The sequence below is a fragment of the Echinops telfairi genome, unplaced genomic scaffold (genome assembly GCF_000313985.2).
Source record: "Echinops telfairi isolate 266 unplaced genomic scaffold, ASM31398v2 ScPeMD7_1;HRSCAF=3_0, whole genome shotgun sequence".
Taxonomy (NCBI): Eukaryota; Metazoa; Chordata; class Mammalia; order Afrosoricida; family Tenrecidae; genus Echinops; species Echinops telfairi.
The window spans coordinates 8,729,893-8,746,044 of record NW_022103896.1 but is presented as its reverse complement, the minus strand read 5'-3'; the positions used below and the strand labels follow the sequence as shown (position 1 = coordinate 8,746,044).

General features: G+C 51.6%; 1 protein-coding gene across 1 annotated transcript in view; it reads right to left on the bottom strand.

Moving 5' to 3' along the window:
- HHLA1 (HERV-H LTR-associating 1) overlaps positions 1–16,152 on the bottom strand; it is a 30,469-nt gene that overhangs the window by 3,628 nt on the left and 10,689 nt on the right. The window contains exons 6-12 of the mRNA XM_004697645.1: positions 14,782–14,838; positions 14,589–14,675; positions 11,488–11,571; positions 10,913–11,080; positions 6,123–6,191; positions 5,528–5,602; positions 1,568–1,724 (exon numbers count right to left, since the gene is read on the bottom strand). Of these exons, the coding sequence (XP_004697702.1) occupies positions 1,568–1,724; positions 5,528–5,602; positions 6,123–6,191; positions 10,913–11,080; positions 11,488–11,571; positions 14,589–14,675; positions 14,782–14,838 (697 nt within the window). The remainder of the gene's footprint in view (positions 1–1,567; positions 1,725–5,527; positions 5,603–6,122; positions 6,192–10,912; positions 11,081–11,487; positions 11,572–14,588; positions 14,676–14,781; positions 14,839–16,152) is intronic.

Genomic DNA, 16,152 nt, shown 5'->3' with positions numbered 1-16,152 from the left:
GCGCATCCAGTTATGTGCCAAGACGAGGTAGAGAGTCATTCCAACCCACATAGGACTACCCAGACCAAGAAGCGCTCCCCTGGAAAGAATGGAGAGCCCGACTTCAAGGGTTCCGTCTGCTTCGCTCTTCCCACCGAAGATAGGAATGGAAAGTGTGGAGGGGAAGACTGGTGGCTTATGGGAAGTCAAGGAGGAGAACCGATTTGCAGGCGGTTACCCAGGTATGAAGCCGGCCACGCAATGTGCAAGCACGGGTCTTTCCCTGCCTGGAGCAAGGAAGAGTGAAAACCGTGGAAGACTCATGGAACCACTAGCCCAATGGAATAATGAGCCATGGGAAACTTGGCTTCCATGCCAAGACCCTAACACGAGGAGAACGACATGGTTCTTGGCTACTGAGTTAGTTAATTGTGCCAATCTGGCCAATAATCACATGTGGGGCTAATTGAAGGAGGAGGGATAAATGGGTGGTGAGCCTCGCCTTTCTAGCTCTCGGATCTCCTGCTTTGTGATGGTCGCACTAGGGTGCAGCTGCCTTAGCAGTTCCCTGCTTCAGCTTGCAAGATTGACTTCCTACAAGACATCCCCTAGGAGAAGCCACATGGACCTATCCTGATGCAGCCCTGGATGCTGGAGCATCCGTGTGGAGACCCCTGCCAGTGCTGAGATGCTTATTCGTTCACTGACTCAGCTTTCCTCCTGCAGTTGGCATCATTGCCTCTGTTTTGTGAGGTGGAGGACTTTGTGGACTGGTGTTGGGTTAATGGGTTAATGTTGGACTTGTGGGCTCGGGCAGCATTGAGTTGGGATGTCTTCGTGATGCCCACTTTCATTACATAAAACTCTCTTATACATAAGTTGCTGTGGATTTTTTTCTCTAAAGTACCCAGACTAATACAGCTACCCGTAACAACCACGTGAAAGGGATCGTGTGAGATCCCGGTCAGAAGGGGAGAGAAATCTAGAACAAAACTAAAAGTCATAAAAAAGACCAGGCTTACTGGACAGACAGAGACTGATGGAGCCCCTGAGACTGTGCCCTTCACCACCCTTCAGGCCTGGATTGGAGCTCACCCCTCATGGCTCAATCTTCAGTCAGACAATAGACAGGCTTATAAGGTGAACAATAACCACAGGGGGGTACACATTCCTTTGAACAACCCACCATTCCTCATCCAAAGGGCAGCCTTTGTCAAGGGGTGAATCTCGGGAGGTAGGAAAGGAGGGCAGATAGACTAATCTGAAACATTAGTTTCATATTAGGGGGATAAGCGATGTGACATTGCAAAGATCACAATCAGTGACACGACACAAAAAGTGTACAAATCGTGGAATGGACAACTGATTCCAATGCATAATAAAAATAATAGTGTATAATAAAATGCATAATAAAAAGTTTGGGAAAAAATGTGGTAACCCAAGTGAAGACTTGTCTCAGATAGGGATGCTGGCTAAAGACAGTGGCCCACCATCTGTCCCACAACCTCACTGAACTTCACAAAGGTCCCGACATGGTCCTGGCTGCCTGTCACCAGTGGGTGTACCAACCAGTGAGGGACTGGGCTACCTCATGGCCTCTGTACTGGGAGTCCTCCTCTGGCTCACGCACAGGCACTGCTGGAAAAATTGACACAGCTCCATCAGGCAGGGGTTGATCTTCTGCATGGTCAGGGGGTGAGGCGGAGCGGTCAAGGCGCCTTCCTGGAGGGGCGGCTGAGGACACCCTAGAAGATGCAATCCCAGACCCAATGAGGTAAATCAGCAAGAACCTAGCATCTTCTCGTCGTGGGAAGCATGCAGGGTGGATGCAGGCTTACCCTACTGCCACATAGCTCTGAGTCAGGCGGGGAAACCTATTCATGGTTCGCCACTGTGAGGGGCCTTTGCTGTGGGGTTCTGAGAAGGAGTGAGCGGGAAGAGGGGAGCCTGAGGCCCTGGAGGCAGTCAGAGACACTCTCCCCTGGGAAGAGAGATCAGGACGCTCTAAAATATTGAGCGGGAATGCATCAGTCAGAGTGCATCAGGTGAGAGGGGCAACATGCACGTGGCTCAGCATCATGTTAGGGGAAGGCTTGCTGATGGAGACAGAGAATCAATGGATGGTACAGATGGTGCCGTGTATGTGTATGTGCATGGGTGATAGTGGGTGCATGTATATGTGGGGGGGGACATGCATATACATTTATGTTCACATTCATGTATGTGCATGCCTGTGTTGATAAACGTGTGTGCATGTGGGGTATATGTCTATGAACACATATGTGTGTGTGCGTATGAATGCGGGGGTGCAAGGAGGAGAGACACGTCAAAAGAGGAGGCTGGCAGGAACTAGGCTCTCCACATCTGCAGGTTGGGGAGTGCTGATTGAGTGTGTTTCAATAAGCCAGGTCTTTCTCGTGATTTGGGTCCCTGTGTTTAGAAGAAGGCTGCAATGGACAAAAGAAGGGGTAGTAGAGCTTCTTTTAAAATGCTCTCTACTTGGGACATCCTAAAGGAGCCCTGGTGGCTTAGTTGTTACTCATTGGGCTAGTAACAGCAAGCTCAGCAGTTCAAAACCACCAGCCACTCTGAGGGAGAGAGACGAGGTTGTCTATGCCTGTGTAGAATCACAGTCTCGGAAACCCACGGGGGCAGGTGCACCCTGTCCTGTAGTGAGCAGCGCACCGAGTCAGATAGGCTCAATGCAGTGAGTTTGGCTTCAGTGTTTTATTCTTACCACTCTGGTCACTGGGGGGATTAAGTGATATCAAATCTTCTACATATCCAATAATACCTGGATAAACAATGCATGGTAGCTGCCAACAATATTGATTGATTGGTTGATTTGTAAAATCTGTTGAGTATCTGCTATAGACCAGGCACTTCCATGAGACACTAAGAAGAACAATGAGTTAGAGAGAAAAGTGCTTACCGCCCACAGAACTGACTTTGGAGTGATTTGAAGATTATTATATTCATGCATTAATAATGCTATTCCACCAAAGAATTACTTAGTATGTCAAGAAACCCAATCTCAGCCTTGGAGACAAGCACAGAGGAGGAGTAGATGCATGCTGCAGCAGTGGTGCTGTCTAGCAGACAGCTTGGGAAGTAGCAGCTTCCTGAGGGTGTGTACCATCCCTGGGGGAACCCCGGTGGTAGTGGTTATGCACTGGGCTGCTAACCACAAGATCAGCAGTTTGAAACCACCAGCCACTCCTCAGGGGAAAGATGAGGCTCCCATAAAGAGTGACAGTCTCAGAAACCCACAGGGGCAATGCTACCCTGCCTATGGGGTTGCTATGAGTGGACAAGGACGTGATGACCTTGAGTGAGCGAGTGAGTGAGTGTTTAAGTGTGATTGCTTTACTCACTCACTCACTCACTGCCAACAAGTCAATTTTGACCTATAGCACCCACATAAGGCAGAGGCGAACTGCCCCCTTGGGTTTCTGAGGCTGTAACTCAGGATCTGAGAGTCTTCCAGGGTTGGGACAGTTGGTGGGTTCGAACTGCTGACCCTGCAGGTACAGCCCGGCCTGTAACTTGCTGCTCCACCAGGGCCCCTCCGTGCACCTTTGCTGTTGTCAGGTGCTGTTGAGTCGGCTCTGGCCCCGTGCACAACAGAAGGACACACCGCTGGGTCCTGCCCCATTCCCACAATCGTTCTTCTGCTTGAGCCCATGGGTGCAGCCATCACGTCTCTGCATGTTGTCAAGGGTCTTCCTCTTTCACAGCTCCTCTACTTTTCCAAGCAGGATGCTATTTTACAGGGACTGGTCGCTCGGGACAATGTGTCCAAGGTATGTGAGATGAAGTCTCTCCATCTTGCTTCGAAGGAGCATTCAGGGTGTCTTTCTTCCAAGAGAGATCCGTTAGTCCTGATGGCGGTCCCATATTGTTTACGGGCACCACCATTCAAATGCGCTGGTTCTTCTCCAGCCTTCCTCACTCCGTGTCCAAGGTGCATAGGAGGTGACTGAAAATACCACGGCTCATCGTAGTCCTTAAAGTAGCATCCTTGCTTCTCAACACTTCAAAGAGGCCCTCTGCAGCAGAGTCACCCAATGCAGTGCCTCCTTGGCTCTCTTTAGTTGGCTTGTATTGACTAGGCTGCTAGATGCCATAACCTACCCTGTATACTATTACAGAGAGCAAGTCCCAACAGGCCTAGCCCGGTGTCTAGCACATAGTAGGAGCTCAGCAATTGTTCCTTGAAAAGGTAAATGTCGATGAGGGAATGCCAAAGTCGGGGGCATGGTTTCGGTGAATGAGCAGAGGCATTTACTGGAAGGGGCCAGAGAAATTTCTTTCACAATTATATTTCTAAGTCTAGGTAGAATGATACCTAGATGGATAGGTGAGTGGATGGATGGGTGGACAGAGCAGATAGGAGATAGATAACCTGATATAGATGAATAGATCTATAGTCACCTTGTCTTCTCATGCTCAGGCTGACCCCCCCACCCCACCCCCACCCCCGTAGCACCAATGTGTTTCTTTAGAACTCTTGGTGGGGGCTGGGAAGCGAGGGGCTATCATTTGCTTAGGTAGCACAATCCAGTCTTTGTGTCTGAAAGCCCCATTCACCATTGACTGCAGGCTGAGGGCGGGTCTGAGGCCAATCGTAGGTGATATGAAAAAGGAGATTGTGTCGGCACCGCACTTTAATGACACCCTGTTGACATCTGCCAGAGTGCTCAGGGGGCACCTGGGACACGGTATAGAAATCCACCCAGCAGCGGGAGGACCCAGGCGGCTTTGGAGGCCACCCTCCATGTCAGTTTCTCTCTGTGGAAATGGAGAAATGTGGCGGCTGGGAGCCGGGGAGGCACAGCCCGGAGACCCTGGGTCTGTCCCAAGCCCAGGCTCTAAAACTCCCACTCTCTGCCATCCACCGAGTTCACAGCGGGCCCTGTGGGACAGCGTGGAACTGCCCGGTGGGTTTCTGAGACTTTACAGGAGAAGAGAGCAGCTGGTGGTTTTGAACTGTCCACCTTGCAGTTAGCCGCTCAACATTTCACAGTGACACCACCAGGGCTTCTTGTGAGGAAGGCACTGGTCTTTAAAAAGGAACAAAACCAACTCCCACTTGGGTGTGTATGTGTGTTGGGGTGGGGGGATGCAGATATTCAGAGTGAGCCTCACCCACCCCTCTCTCTGCTGACAGCCAGGGTTCCCTCCAGCAGCCCCCGCCTCTCATCACTTAGTCACCCTCCCTCCGGAAGTGCCCATGGCCCTGAGCTAGGCACCCCTCTACAGTTACCACCCACCTTCACGCACAGGGTCTTGGTTCTGACAAAACCCGCGGAGTCGGAGGAAAGAAAGGACATCTCCATGCTCAAAAGGATTGCCCTCATCCTCCTTTAGAGCTGAGAAAATGAAATCCTGGATTCAGTCCTGTGCCCGGGGCCACTGCCCCACTACACGCCGGAGGGCAGCTGTGCACCCACCCGGCAGTCGGGAAGCAAAATTAACCCAACGGCCCCTCTGCCGCTCTGCACGACCTCATTCAAAATAGACGCGAGGAAGACAGCTGAGCACTCACTCGAGACCTGCTGGAGCCCTGGGACCAGGCCCGGCTCGTCCCCAGGGATATACGGCCACATGGCAGGGAGGTCACCTGCAAGGTACAAGAGAGGCCTTTTCAGAGCCCATGTGCACTGGCCCCGGCGATAGCCCCAGCCCCAGAACCGTAACAACTCAAGACAGGAGGTTCCTCCAGCCTGTGAGGCGACGTCATGGGTAGGGACATTGCAGCCAAGGAAGCTGCCAGCTGTGGGTCATCCTGTCGATTCTGACTTGTGGTGACCTCAGTCATGCATGTTGGAGTACAACCGTCATGCAGGGCTTTCATGGATGGGCTTGCTTATTTATTTGAATGAAGATTGCCAGGCCTTTCTGAGGTATCTCTGGATAGACGGAAACCTTTGAGCTTTCTGTTAACAGTTGATGGTGCTAACCATTGGCCCAGACTACCTACTCGCAGGGCCATTCAGCATGATATGCACATCAGTTCATGTGGGAACAATGAGCAGGGAACCCCAAGTTTGGACTGCGCACTGGCACCCCGTCCCACTATTCACCCTAAGCTGCAGCTTCCCCTGGTGGGATTCGGGCTTCCGGACCAGCCACATTCTCACCTGTCGGTGGATATCTGGGGGCCGGGGCCTTGGTGGGACTTGGAGTCTGGGTCCCAGGGGTGTGTATTCCTGTGGGGAGATAGAGGGAGGTAAGTCTGAGTCTCTTCACGGCGCGTCTCATGGAAGAAGAAGAGCTGGACCACCGGTTCAGTCCTGGTCACAGAGGACACAGCGCTCGGTGCCAGAAAGCGCACGCCGAGGCTTCCAAACCGAGTAAGAAACAGAAGCCACACTGGAAGCGCCCACAGTGTAGATGAAGAAACACACAGACAGGCACACACACAGATAGACATTACACACAGGTCCACAGACACACAGACAAAGACAGACACAGTGACACCCAGAGACACACAGACAGACAGACAGATACACACACAGTGACACACAGAAACACACAGACAGGTACACACACATGCACACAGATACACACACAGGCACACACACACAGACAGACAGATATACACACACAGGTACACAGACAGACATGCACAGATACACACACAGACAGATATACACACACAGGTACACAGACAGACAGACAGACAGACACACACGGACCCTGCCCCCTGATATTGGAGCACAACCTTCATCATCTTCCTCCCTGACAAGGATGCTGACCCATCCCGAGGGAGTGCTGCCCAACGGGCAGTAAGCTGAGGAAAGGAGAAGCCACGGGGAGGGGAGGGGTTTCATGAAGGGAGGAGGGGGAGGCCCCTGAAAAGAGGGGCGGTTGCTCATTGAAGACGAGAAGAAAGGCGGGACTCAGAGAAGAAGGATGCACAGTGCTTTATAACCTAGTGTACTTCTACTTGCAAAAATTACCAGGTCTGTCAGGGGAGACGCTAGGTTTAATTGTCAGTGGGGGTCCTGTGGAAGCTGCTGACCTCTCACCTGAGGTCGGGCTGGCCTGACACACACGGTCAGCTGGAGCCACTGCCCTGGCAAAAGGCCCTGCAGCCATGCCCTCTTCAGCCTCCTTGGGTGATGTGGCTGTCACCCAGGCATGCCCTCCAGGTGACCTCGGATGACTTGAGTTGAGAGCAGGAGTCACACGGAACCCACCCATGGGGTCTGGCCACCCTCCAGGTGGCTGCACATTCAAAGCAACAGTCCCATGTCTCTGACGTGCTAGATCCCATCGACTCAAATGTACGATGGCCAAGACATGGAGATCACATCCAAGGGATCTATACATAGCTGCCGTGGAGTCAATGCTGACTCACAGCAACCCCGTGGGTTTCTGAGGATTTAACTCTTTATGGGAGTGGAGAGTCCAGTGTTTTTCCCTCGGAGCTGCCTGTGGTTTCGAACTGCCGACCATGCGGATCACAGCCCAAAGTGCAACCACTACACCGCCAGTGCTCCTTCCAAGGGCCACAGCAATGTGATATTACTTCATGAGAGTGCTTCTGTCCATGCCTTTGTAAGTCCCAGCAATGACTGGACAGGGCCGTGCAGACACGGGTGGAAAGCACTCATCGGCAGGCGTGGTCAGCTTTGCCATTGCTTGGGGATGAATGAGCCACCTCAGAAGCAAGAACCCAGGACCCCACACCCTCCAGAGAGAAGGGCCACCTGAGTGTGCTTGTGGCCACGGCACCGGGACCTTAGGACAGAGCAGGGGGGCAGCCGTGAAACCTCGAGACGGGCTCCCTGGCTCATGGGGACAGAGGCTGAGAGGCTGAGGACCAGAGAGGCATTGCTGTCGGTGTGACTGGAAGAGGCCCCGGGGACAACTGAACTCTGTCCCTACCATTTGGTAAGCTGTGGGGGCCTCCTCCAATAAACCCTGTCATCATCAGCAGAGTCTGTGAATTCTGTGTGGACAGGGGAACAAATGACAGAACGCAGCTGAGAAGCCGAGTGCCCAGGAGGGATGGTTGGAGTCCGTCAAGATAAAGATGGATGGAGAGCTGAGGCATGGCTGCCCTCTGCCTTGTGGGGATTGGCTTCTGACTGGGTTAGATTTAGATTCTCCTTTTCCTTTGCATCTGGAGCCCTGGTGGCATGCACGGTGGGTTGCACGTTGGGCTGCTAACCTCAAGGTCAGCAGTTCAAGACTACTGGCTGCTCCACAGCAGAAAGATGAGATTCCTATTCCCTATAAACAGTTATAGTCTCAGGAGCCCACAAGGGCATTTCTACCCTGTCCTGTAGCGTCACTAAGTGTCGGTGAGAGAGCCTCTTTTGTGCAAGCAAAGGAGGTCAGATGCGCGCCTGGGCGCTTTCTCAAGGCCCACACAATGTGTGTGTGAGTTCATTCGGCATCTGAAGAGTTGAACTTCACCCTGACCTGGCAGAGGGCCAAACAGAATCTTGTTTGCATAACCATCACCTAGAGATCTGGAAAACCAACCATCGCGAACATGTTGCCCTCTGGTCAGTTCCAGCGCAGGATGCCCTCACGCGCTGCAGAGGGGAAGTGCACTCCGCAGGGCGTTCTTGGCTGTGATCTTTCCCGGAGCAGATTGGCAGGCCTTCCTTCTGTGGCACCAATGGTGGGTTTGACCCAGAGATCAGGTCGGCATGACTTTGGGCACCTTTATGGCAACACCACCACTCCTGTGCATGAAGATGGTAGGAAGGGGGCATCCCCTTGCCGCCATGCCAGCAAGGATACCTCTCACGTGAGTGACATCGTCTTGGTGCAACTTCCCAATGACTGCCAATCAAGCTGACCATGCCTCGGGATGCTGCCTTCCCCACTGTGTGTGGGTTTCAGGAGCCATACTGCCAAAGGCATTCCTGCGGTATAGGAGCTTGTTCTGCAACGGACCGTGTGATGTAAGATATTGTCACTGAACGGGGAAGCTGGGGCAGTTATAGGGACCTTTCTGTACTACTTTTACAACACCCTATGGGTCTTAAATGGAGCACCAGTGACATCCTAGTTTTACGTGTTGAGCTGCTAACCACAATATCAGGAGTTCAAACCCACCAGCTGCTCCAAGGGAGAAAAATGAGGCTTTCTATTCCCATAGTTACAGTCTCGGCATCCCACCAGGACAGTTCTACCCTGTCCTATCTGGTTGCTATGAGTCAGCATTGACTCAGTGGCAGTGAGATTGTGTGTTGGGTCTTGAGAAATTTCAAAAATATATATTTTAAGATGGATTGCAGAAGAATGTCATGTCCATGACACTTGTTGCTTGGCTTGTTCCTACTGGACCCAGACTGTCATGAGCAGGTCTCTTGTTTCCAGCAAGCAGAGTGGAAATGCCAGAATGAATGATGAGAATGAGGGGGCATGAGGAGAGGGCTTCCGTGGTTTCTGTAAGCCTGCAGGAAGCCGGAGGGAGAAACGACAGATGGGAGACAAAGGCGAGAAGCTTTCTTATCCAATGTTGGGAGCGTATTCTGTACTGAACTGTACCCTCCGCTCCCCAAATATAAGGAGTCCTGGTTAGCGACCCTGGTGGCATAGTGGGTTACACACTGGACTGTGAACTGCAGGGTCATCTGTTCAAAACACGAGCAGCTTCACTGGAGAAATTCTATGCCTATAAAGAGTCACACTGTCAGAAACCCACAGGGGTAGTTCTACTCTGTCCTGGAGGGTCACTGTGAGTCAGAATCAACTCAATGGCAGGGAGTTGTTTTTTATTGGGTTGGATGGTGCCATCAAGCAAGCGATGGACTGCTAACCAAAAGGGGGGCAGTGCCAAGCCACCTAGTCCCAGCTCCCAGGTAGAAAGATGAGGCTCTCTGTTCTTGTAAAGATTCAGAGCCTCAGACACTCTGTAAAGGGTCACCATGAGTCTGGCAATTCTATTTGGAAATAGAAGGTCTGCGGGGTATGTTCATCAGACAGCACCTGAGCAGGGTGGGTCCCAAACCTCATCACTTCCCCTGTGACAAGAGCTGCACATACAAAGAGACCAATGGAGGGCATGGAGGTGAGATGAACAAGACAGATACAGCTATGTCCAGAAACTAAGGGCGGCTGAACTAGGAAGGTATTCTTTCTAGAGCTGATTATGGCCTTCCAGGCTCTGAACTGTGAGAAGACTTGAAAACGACCTAGTTGTGGGGTAGGTTTGAGCAACTGTAGGTATCCGGAGCAGAGGGTGTGACTGGAGCCTCCCCAGGTGTGTCAGGCATGGTTCTCTTGAGAAACAAAACCGGGATACTTACAATGATATATATGTGGATAGGTTTATACAGTGAGAAGAAATATAACAGCTAATTAGTCCACACAGCAGTATGGAGGGATCAGTTCAACTCACTTTCATAGAATAGTTAATATACTAGAAGTCCTTCGACTCACGTGGGCCACCGGGTCCAAGGTCAAGAAAGCAGACAGTGGTGTCGTCCCTCAGGCAAGGCAGGCAGCAAACAGCAGGGTGGGTCAGCAACAGTCAGTAGCTTAGGAGCTTACAGTCAGTAGCTTAGGAGCTTAGTGAAGTAGGCCCGGATGGGATATTGAACACAAGCAATGCAAGGTAACAGGATACACCAACCTCAGACTCAAATGATGTACACACCAGCAGCATGGCAAAGCAGGTCTCAAAGGGACCTCAAGCTCTAGCTACATAGTCCAGGGGTTGGCTTGGCCCAAAGGTAATATAGCACACAGGTTGAGGCAGAGAACTAGCTAAAGCAGCAACACACTGACCCAATCACCAGAAAGTAGGAGAGAGGTGGGTGGGCTTTGAAGAGCCATTTATCTCTTTGCCCTCCCCGATCAAACTGTGACTTGATTAATCCCACATGTTTCTATTGGCCAGGTTGGCATAATCCACCCATCACACCAGGGGGCCGGGTCACAAGAAGCAGCTCTGGAAACCCACCTTGGGTCGTGGTCTCCTGGGTCTCTGAAGAAAAGGCTGTCTCCGTCCAGGGAGGGACCCTCACAGCAGACACTCGGGTGCCCAGGCCCCAGCGTGGGGGGCTGGGACTCGGCAGTCTCAGGTGGCTTACGGTTGGGGGCTTTGGTGTCACGGCCATCCCTCCAGAAGCTGCAGAGTTGGGGAGACAGCCCAGAATAGCTTTAACGGGCCTGTCACTTTGGAATCAAAGAACGGTTGAGTGGTTGCAAAGGTCAGTGGGCCGCAATGTACAGAACGCAGAGATTCACACCATCCTGGAAAGACATAGCAACAAGTACTGCCAAAGCACTTTTTCTCCTCATTACAAATTAAGCTGGGGAGAAAAAAAAACACCTCATTACTTAAAGCAAAGTTGTCATCTCTTAAATAGAACCTGAGTCCCACCAGAGAATTCTGTGGCCGGTTGGAAGGCCCGCCAGAGGGGTGGGAGTTTGAGGGTAGTCTTAGGTGGGGATTCGTGGACAAACTGAGCCGGAGGTGAGCTAGACTGGAGACAGGGGACCGCACACGCAGGCGGAGGACTCTGGCTCTTCTACCGCCGATGGTGATATTCTGAGCCGTGTAGCAGATGTAACCTGTGTTGTATGTGAAGATGATCGTTCTTAAGGCAATGCAGGGACCTTTTGAGAACGAAGAATGTGGTAAGGGGGCGTGGGTCACGGGCTATTTCAGAAGGTGATAGAGACTTAGAAACAAAACAGAAAAACCAAAAACCTCCCTGCCATCGAGTAGATTCCAACTCATAACAACCCCGTGGGATGGGGTAGAACTGTCCCGTGCTTCTTCCAGGAGTAGAAACCCTCACCTTTCTCCCCGGTCACCTCAAACGGCTGAGAGTGTGGGTCACAGCCCAGGGGTAAGCTCCAGGCCACCAAGAAGGAAGGTAATGGCAACAGCAAAGAATCACAGAAGCCTCACCAGGTTCGGCTGAAAGCCATAGGCTGTTGGACAATGGGTGGGGGGACAGGAGAGAAACCTGATGCCTTTGGGTTCTGGTACCGGTGAGGAATACCGAAAGAGCGCAAGAGCGCGGGCTGCCAGAGAACAAATCCACCTGTCGGAGAAGGACAACCAGAGTGCTCCTGAGAACGTGAGGGGGTGAGACTTGGTCTCCTGTACAGTGGACACGTTCTCCATTCGGCACAGTACAGAGTTGATGAAAAAGCGGAAGCCTTTCAAGGACACGGCTGCACATGGGAATGACCTGGGCAGGGGAGGCAGGAGAGGCGGGGTTTGTTCTGCTGTTGTCCAATCAGGTCACTGAGTTGGGACTGACGCGATGACACCGCACAGCAGCCAGTCTCCAGAACCCAGTCAGCTGGAAATGACAGTGAAGTGTTGGAGCTGGAACTTGAAGTCGGTCATAAAGTACCACCTGCGTGGCAGAGAAAACAGCCAAGGTGGGGCAGGGGCTGGGGACAGAGGGCTCGGTAGAAGCTGGTGCGGTAGACTGGCAGCTTCCACAGCATGTTTATAAGGTCTTGTATCCACGTGAGCCAGGAAGTTGTGCCAGAAACAAATTTTATAAGAGCGCAAGGCAAGCGGGTGGCGAGGACTATGGTAAGCTGGGAAGAGGCAGTAGAGACTCAGCTCTGGATGTTGTTTTTTTGCTGTGGACTTCTGCCTTGGGCTGCTGGTTTCTGACTTTAAAGACCCCACGTGTGACCCAGTGGAGCGGCTGCATTGGGTTTTACTGGCGCTAATATTCAGAACAGTGGTTCTCAACCTTCCTAATGCTGCTACCCTTTCATACAGTTCCTATGTGGTGGTGACCCCCAACCATAAAGTTATTTTCTTTGTTACTTTATAACTGTAATTTTGCTACTGTTATAAATCAGGCGACCCCTGTGAAAGGGTCGTTCCACCCCCAAAGGGGTCACGACCACAGGTCGAAAACCGCCGCTTTAGAGGTTCTAAAAGCAAGGCTGGTACTCTGAGGACTAACATGAGCCTGACTCCAGCGATGGTGTTCTCCGTGGCCTCCTATGCATGTGAAGGTTGGACACTGAATCAGAAGAACCAGTGCATTTGACTTGCACGGCTGGAGAGGAACCTCGGCAATACCGTGGACTGCTCAAAGAACAAACCACACTGACTTGGAAGAAGGAAGGCCAGCGTGCTCCTTAGAGGCAAGGACGGAGAAACTTCATCTCACGTACTTTGGACATGTTGTCCGGAGGGACCAGTCCCTGGAGAAGGACATGCTGCTGGGGAAAGTGGAGGAGTGGTGAACAAGAGGCAGGCCCTTGAGGAGATGGGCGGACACCGTGGCTGCAACAACGGGCTCCGGCACGGAGACCAGGGTGAAGAAGGCACAGGACCGGGCAGGGGTTTGTTCTGCTGTGCATGGGGTTGCTATGGTCAGAATCGGCACCACATAGCAACCTCAATCTGGTTGGAAGATCTATTTCTTCTGAGGTGCCGATGGGTGGGTTCGAACACCCAACCATTGGTCATCATCTGTGCCACCCAGGTTGGGGTTCCAATTGCTTGTTCCCACGGGATCAAGGAAGGGAGGGGTTTACTTTTGCAAGCGATCCAGAAATTTTACTACTCTCAAATGGTGAAACCCTCTTGTTTGTAACTCTGGTAATGACATTGTCTGGTGTCAGTTTGAGGACTCAGAGGGAAGGGGTGGAGTCTAGGCTGTCAATCAGATAGCAGCTTGACCTCGTTTGGAGGCGCTAAGGAGGCAGGACACATGCTCACTCCCTGCGAGATATCCCTGTGAAGAAGACACTTGGACAGAAGCTGATGGAGTCAGATCTTTGGGGCTGGAAGAGCCACGTGGAGACCCCTGCCAGCCCTGAGATGCTTACAATGCCACTCGATCCATAAGACTTCCCACCCACCCACTGGCCTGTGATCTTCCGGCATTCGGCATCATTGCATGAGTCTGAAGGGGACTTTATGGGCTAAGATCGGACTGATGGACTTGATCTGGACCGGGCTGGGATGTTTTCTCAATATTCAACTGCTCTTGTATCTAAAGCTTTCTTATACTCATATGAGTGTCTATGGATTTGTTTCTCTGGTCTACCCGGACTAACATAGTAGCACAAAACCAAAAAACCAAACTCACCACCATCTGGTCAATTCCGACTCATAGCGACTGTAGGCCAAGGGAGAACTGGCCCTGTGGGTTTCCCAGACTGTAACTCTTTACAGGAGTAGCAAGCCTTGTCTTTCTCCCAAGGAGCAGCTGGTCATTTTAAACTGCTGATCTTGCAGTTAACAGCCCAATGTCTGACCCCGATGCTACCAGGTCTCCTTGTTTCTAACGCAGCACCAAAACCAAACCAAACAAAACTCATTGCCGCCCAAATGGTTCTGACTCATAACTGCCCCCTGGGAATTTCCAAGACGGTAACTCTTTACAAGAATAGAAAGCTTTATCTTTCTCCCGAGGAGCAGTGGTGGTCTCGAACTGCTGTCCTTGCTGTTAGCAGCCCAGCACATAACCACTACACACCCAGACTCTTTGTTTTTAAGGCAGCCCAGCTGAGTACAATACACCAGGACAGGATTCCCTCTTCAATCGGCCAGGCGGTAGCCTGAGTTGGAGATTTTCCCGGAGGAGTTTGGAAAGTATGGGGGTGGGGGCGGGGGGTGGGGGGAGCCAAAGCTACACACTCACCTGGCAGGCCGACGAAGCTGCTGGTGAACGTGTAATTGACAACCGGGAACTTCTCTGCCCCATCCCAGAAGTCGGACAGATTCCTTCCTGCAGAGACCACACGGACAGCATGAGACTGGTACCTCCTCACTGGAGGGCTGGGCTTGGTTCTCCCCCACTGGGCTTGTTCAGCAAGGACCGTCGGGTGTCTCACCAGACTTCCCCGTCATCACGCAGATGAAGATGCAGTCGGAGTTGTTGGTCTGACTCACTGTAAGAGCAACCAGCACACCCAGGGGTTAGCCAGGGCTGGGACTCCATGCCTGTGGGGGAGCCCCCCCCCCACCGGAGGATGATACAGAAAAATGAGGCTAACAGGATTCATAGGGAGCTCTGACTTCCTGGTTTTGTTTGTCAGGGTGGGGAGGGTGCGGGGAGGGCCCCTGGTGGCACAGTGAATGACACCGCAAGGTGCTATGCAGCAGAAAGAGGCGGCCGGGTGTTCTTGCAAAGGTTTTGAGTCTCAGAACCCTTACGGAGCAGATCTGCTCTGTACTACCGGGTCAGCACCACACAGAATCAGCTCTTTAGCTGTGGGTTTGGTTCAGCGGCAGTTCCATAGGATACAATGGTGTCCAGAGGTCAGCTCTGCCACTTAATAGGCAGGGGGACACAAGTGAACAACTTGAGCCCAGCAAGACTCAGCTCACCCGTTGCTACAACAATGGAAACGCAGATCTCTTGTGGGCAAGCCCCTAGCTCCCCAAACCTCTGGAAGATCCAATATTTTATGTGTCTGGTACCAGAACTCACAGAATGGCAAAGCCTGACTTGAACTCCGCTTTCTGTAAATAGTCAAACATTTGACTAAGTTAATATCTGACTCATACATATTCATTATACATTTTCATATGACGTTGGTACTGTACATAGGAACCCTGGTGCCGTAGTGGTTAAATGATGGACGGCTGACCCCAAGGTCAGTAGTCCGAAAACACCAGCTGTTCTGCAGGAGAAAGATGAGGCCTTCTACTCCTGTAAAGAGTTCCAGTCTCAGAAAGCCACAGGTGGCACTTGTAGCACACCCTAGCGGATTGCTGTGAGTCGGAGTAGATTCAATGGCAGTGTTTTTTGTTTTTATTTTTTTTAGTACTTTTATTGGAGGCTCTTACATCTCTATCACAATCCATACATTCCTCCAGTGTATCAAGCACATTTGCATATAAATTCCAACATCATCATTTTTTCAAAGCATTCTCTTCCCATTTGACACCCTGATATCCGCTCTCCATTTCTTCCCCTCCCTCCCTCACCCATCTTCCTCAAAAACCCTTGATAAGTTATAGATTGTTTTTTCCATATCTTACATCATCCTCCGTCGTGCCTCACCCACTTTCCTGTTAATTGTCCCCCTGGGAGGGGGTTCTAGTTTGATCCTTTCTCCGCCCACCCTCCCCTAATCCTCCTGGTATCTCTACTCTCCTTGTTGGCCCTGAGGGGTTTATCTATCCTGGATTCCCTGTGTTGCAGGCTCTTATCTGTAGCAGTGTGCATGTTCTGGTCTAATCTGATTTATATGATAGAA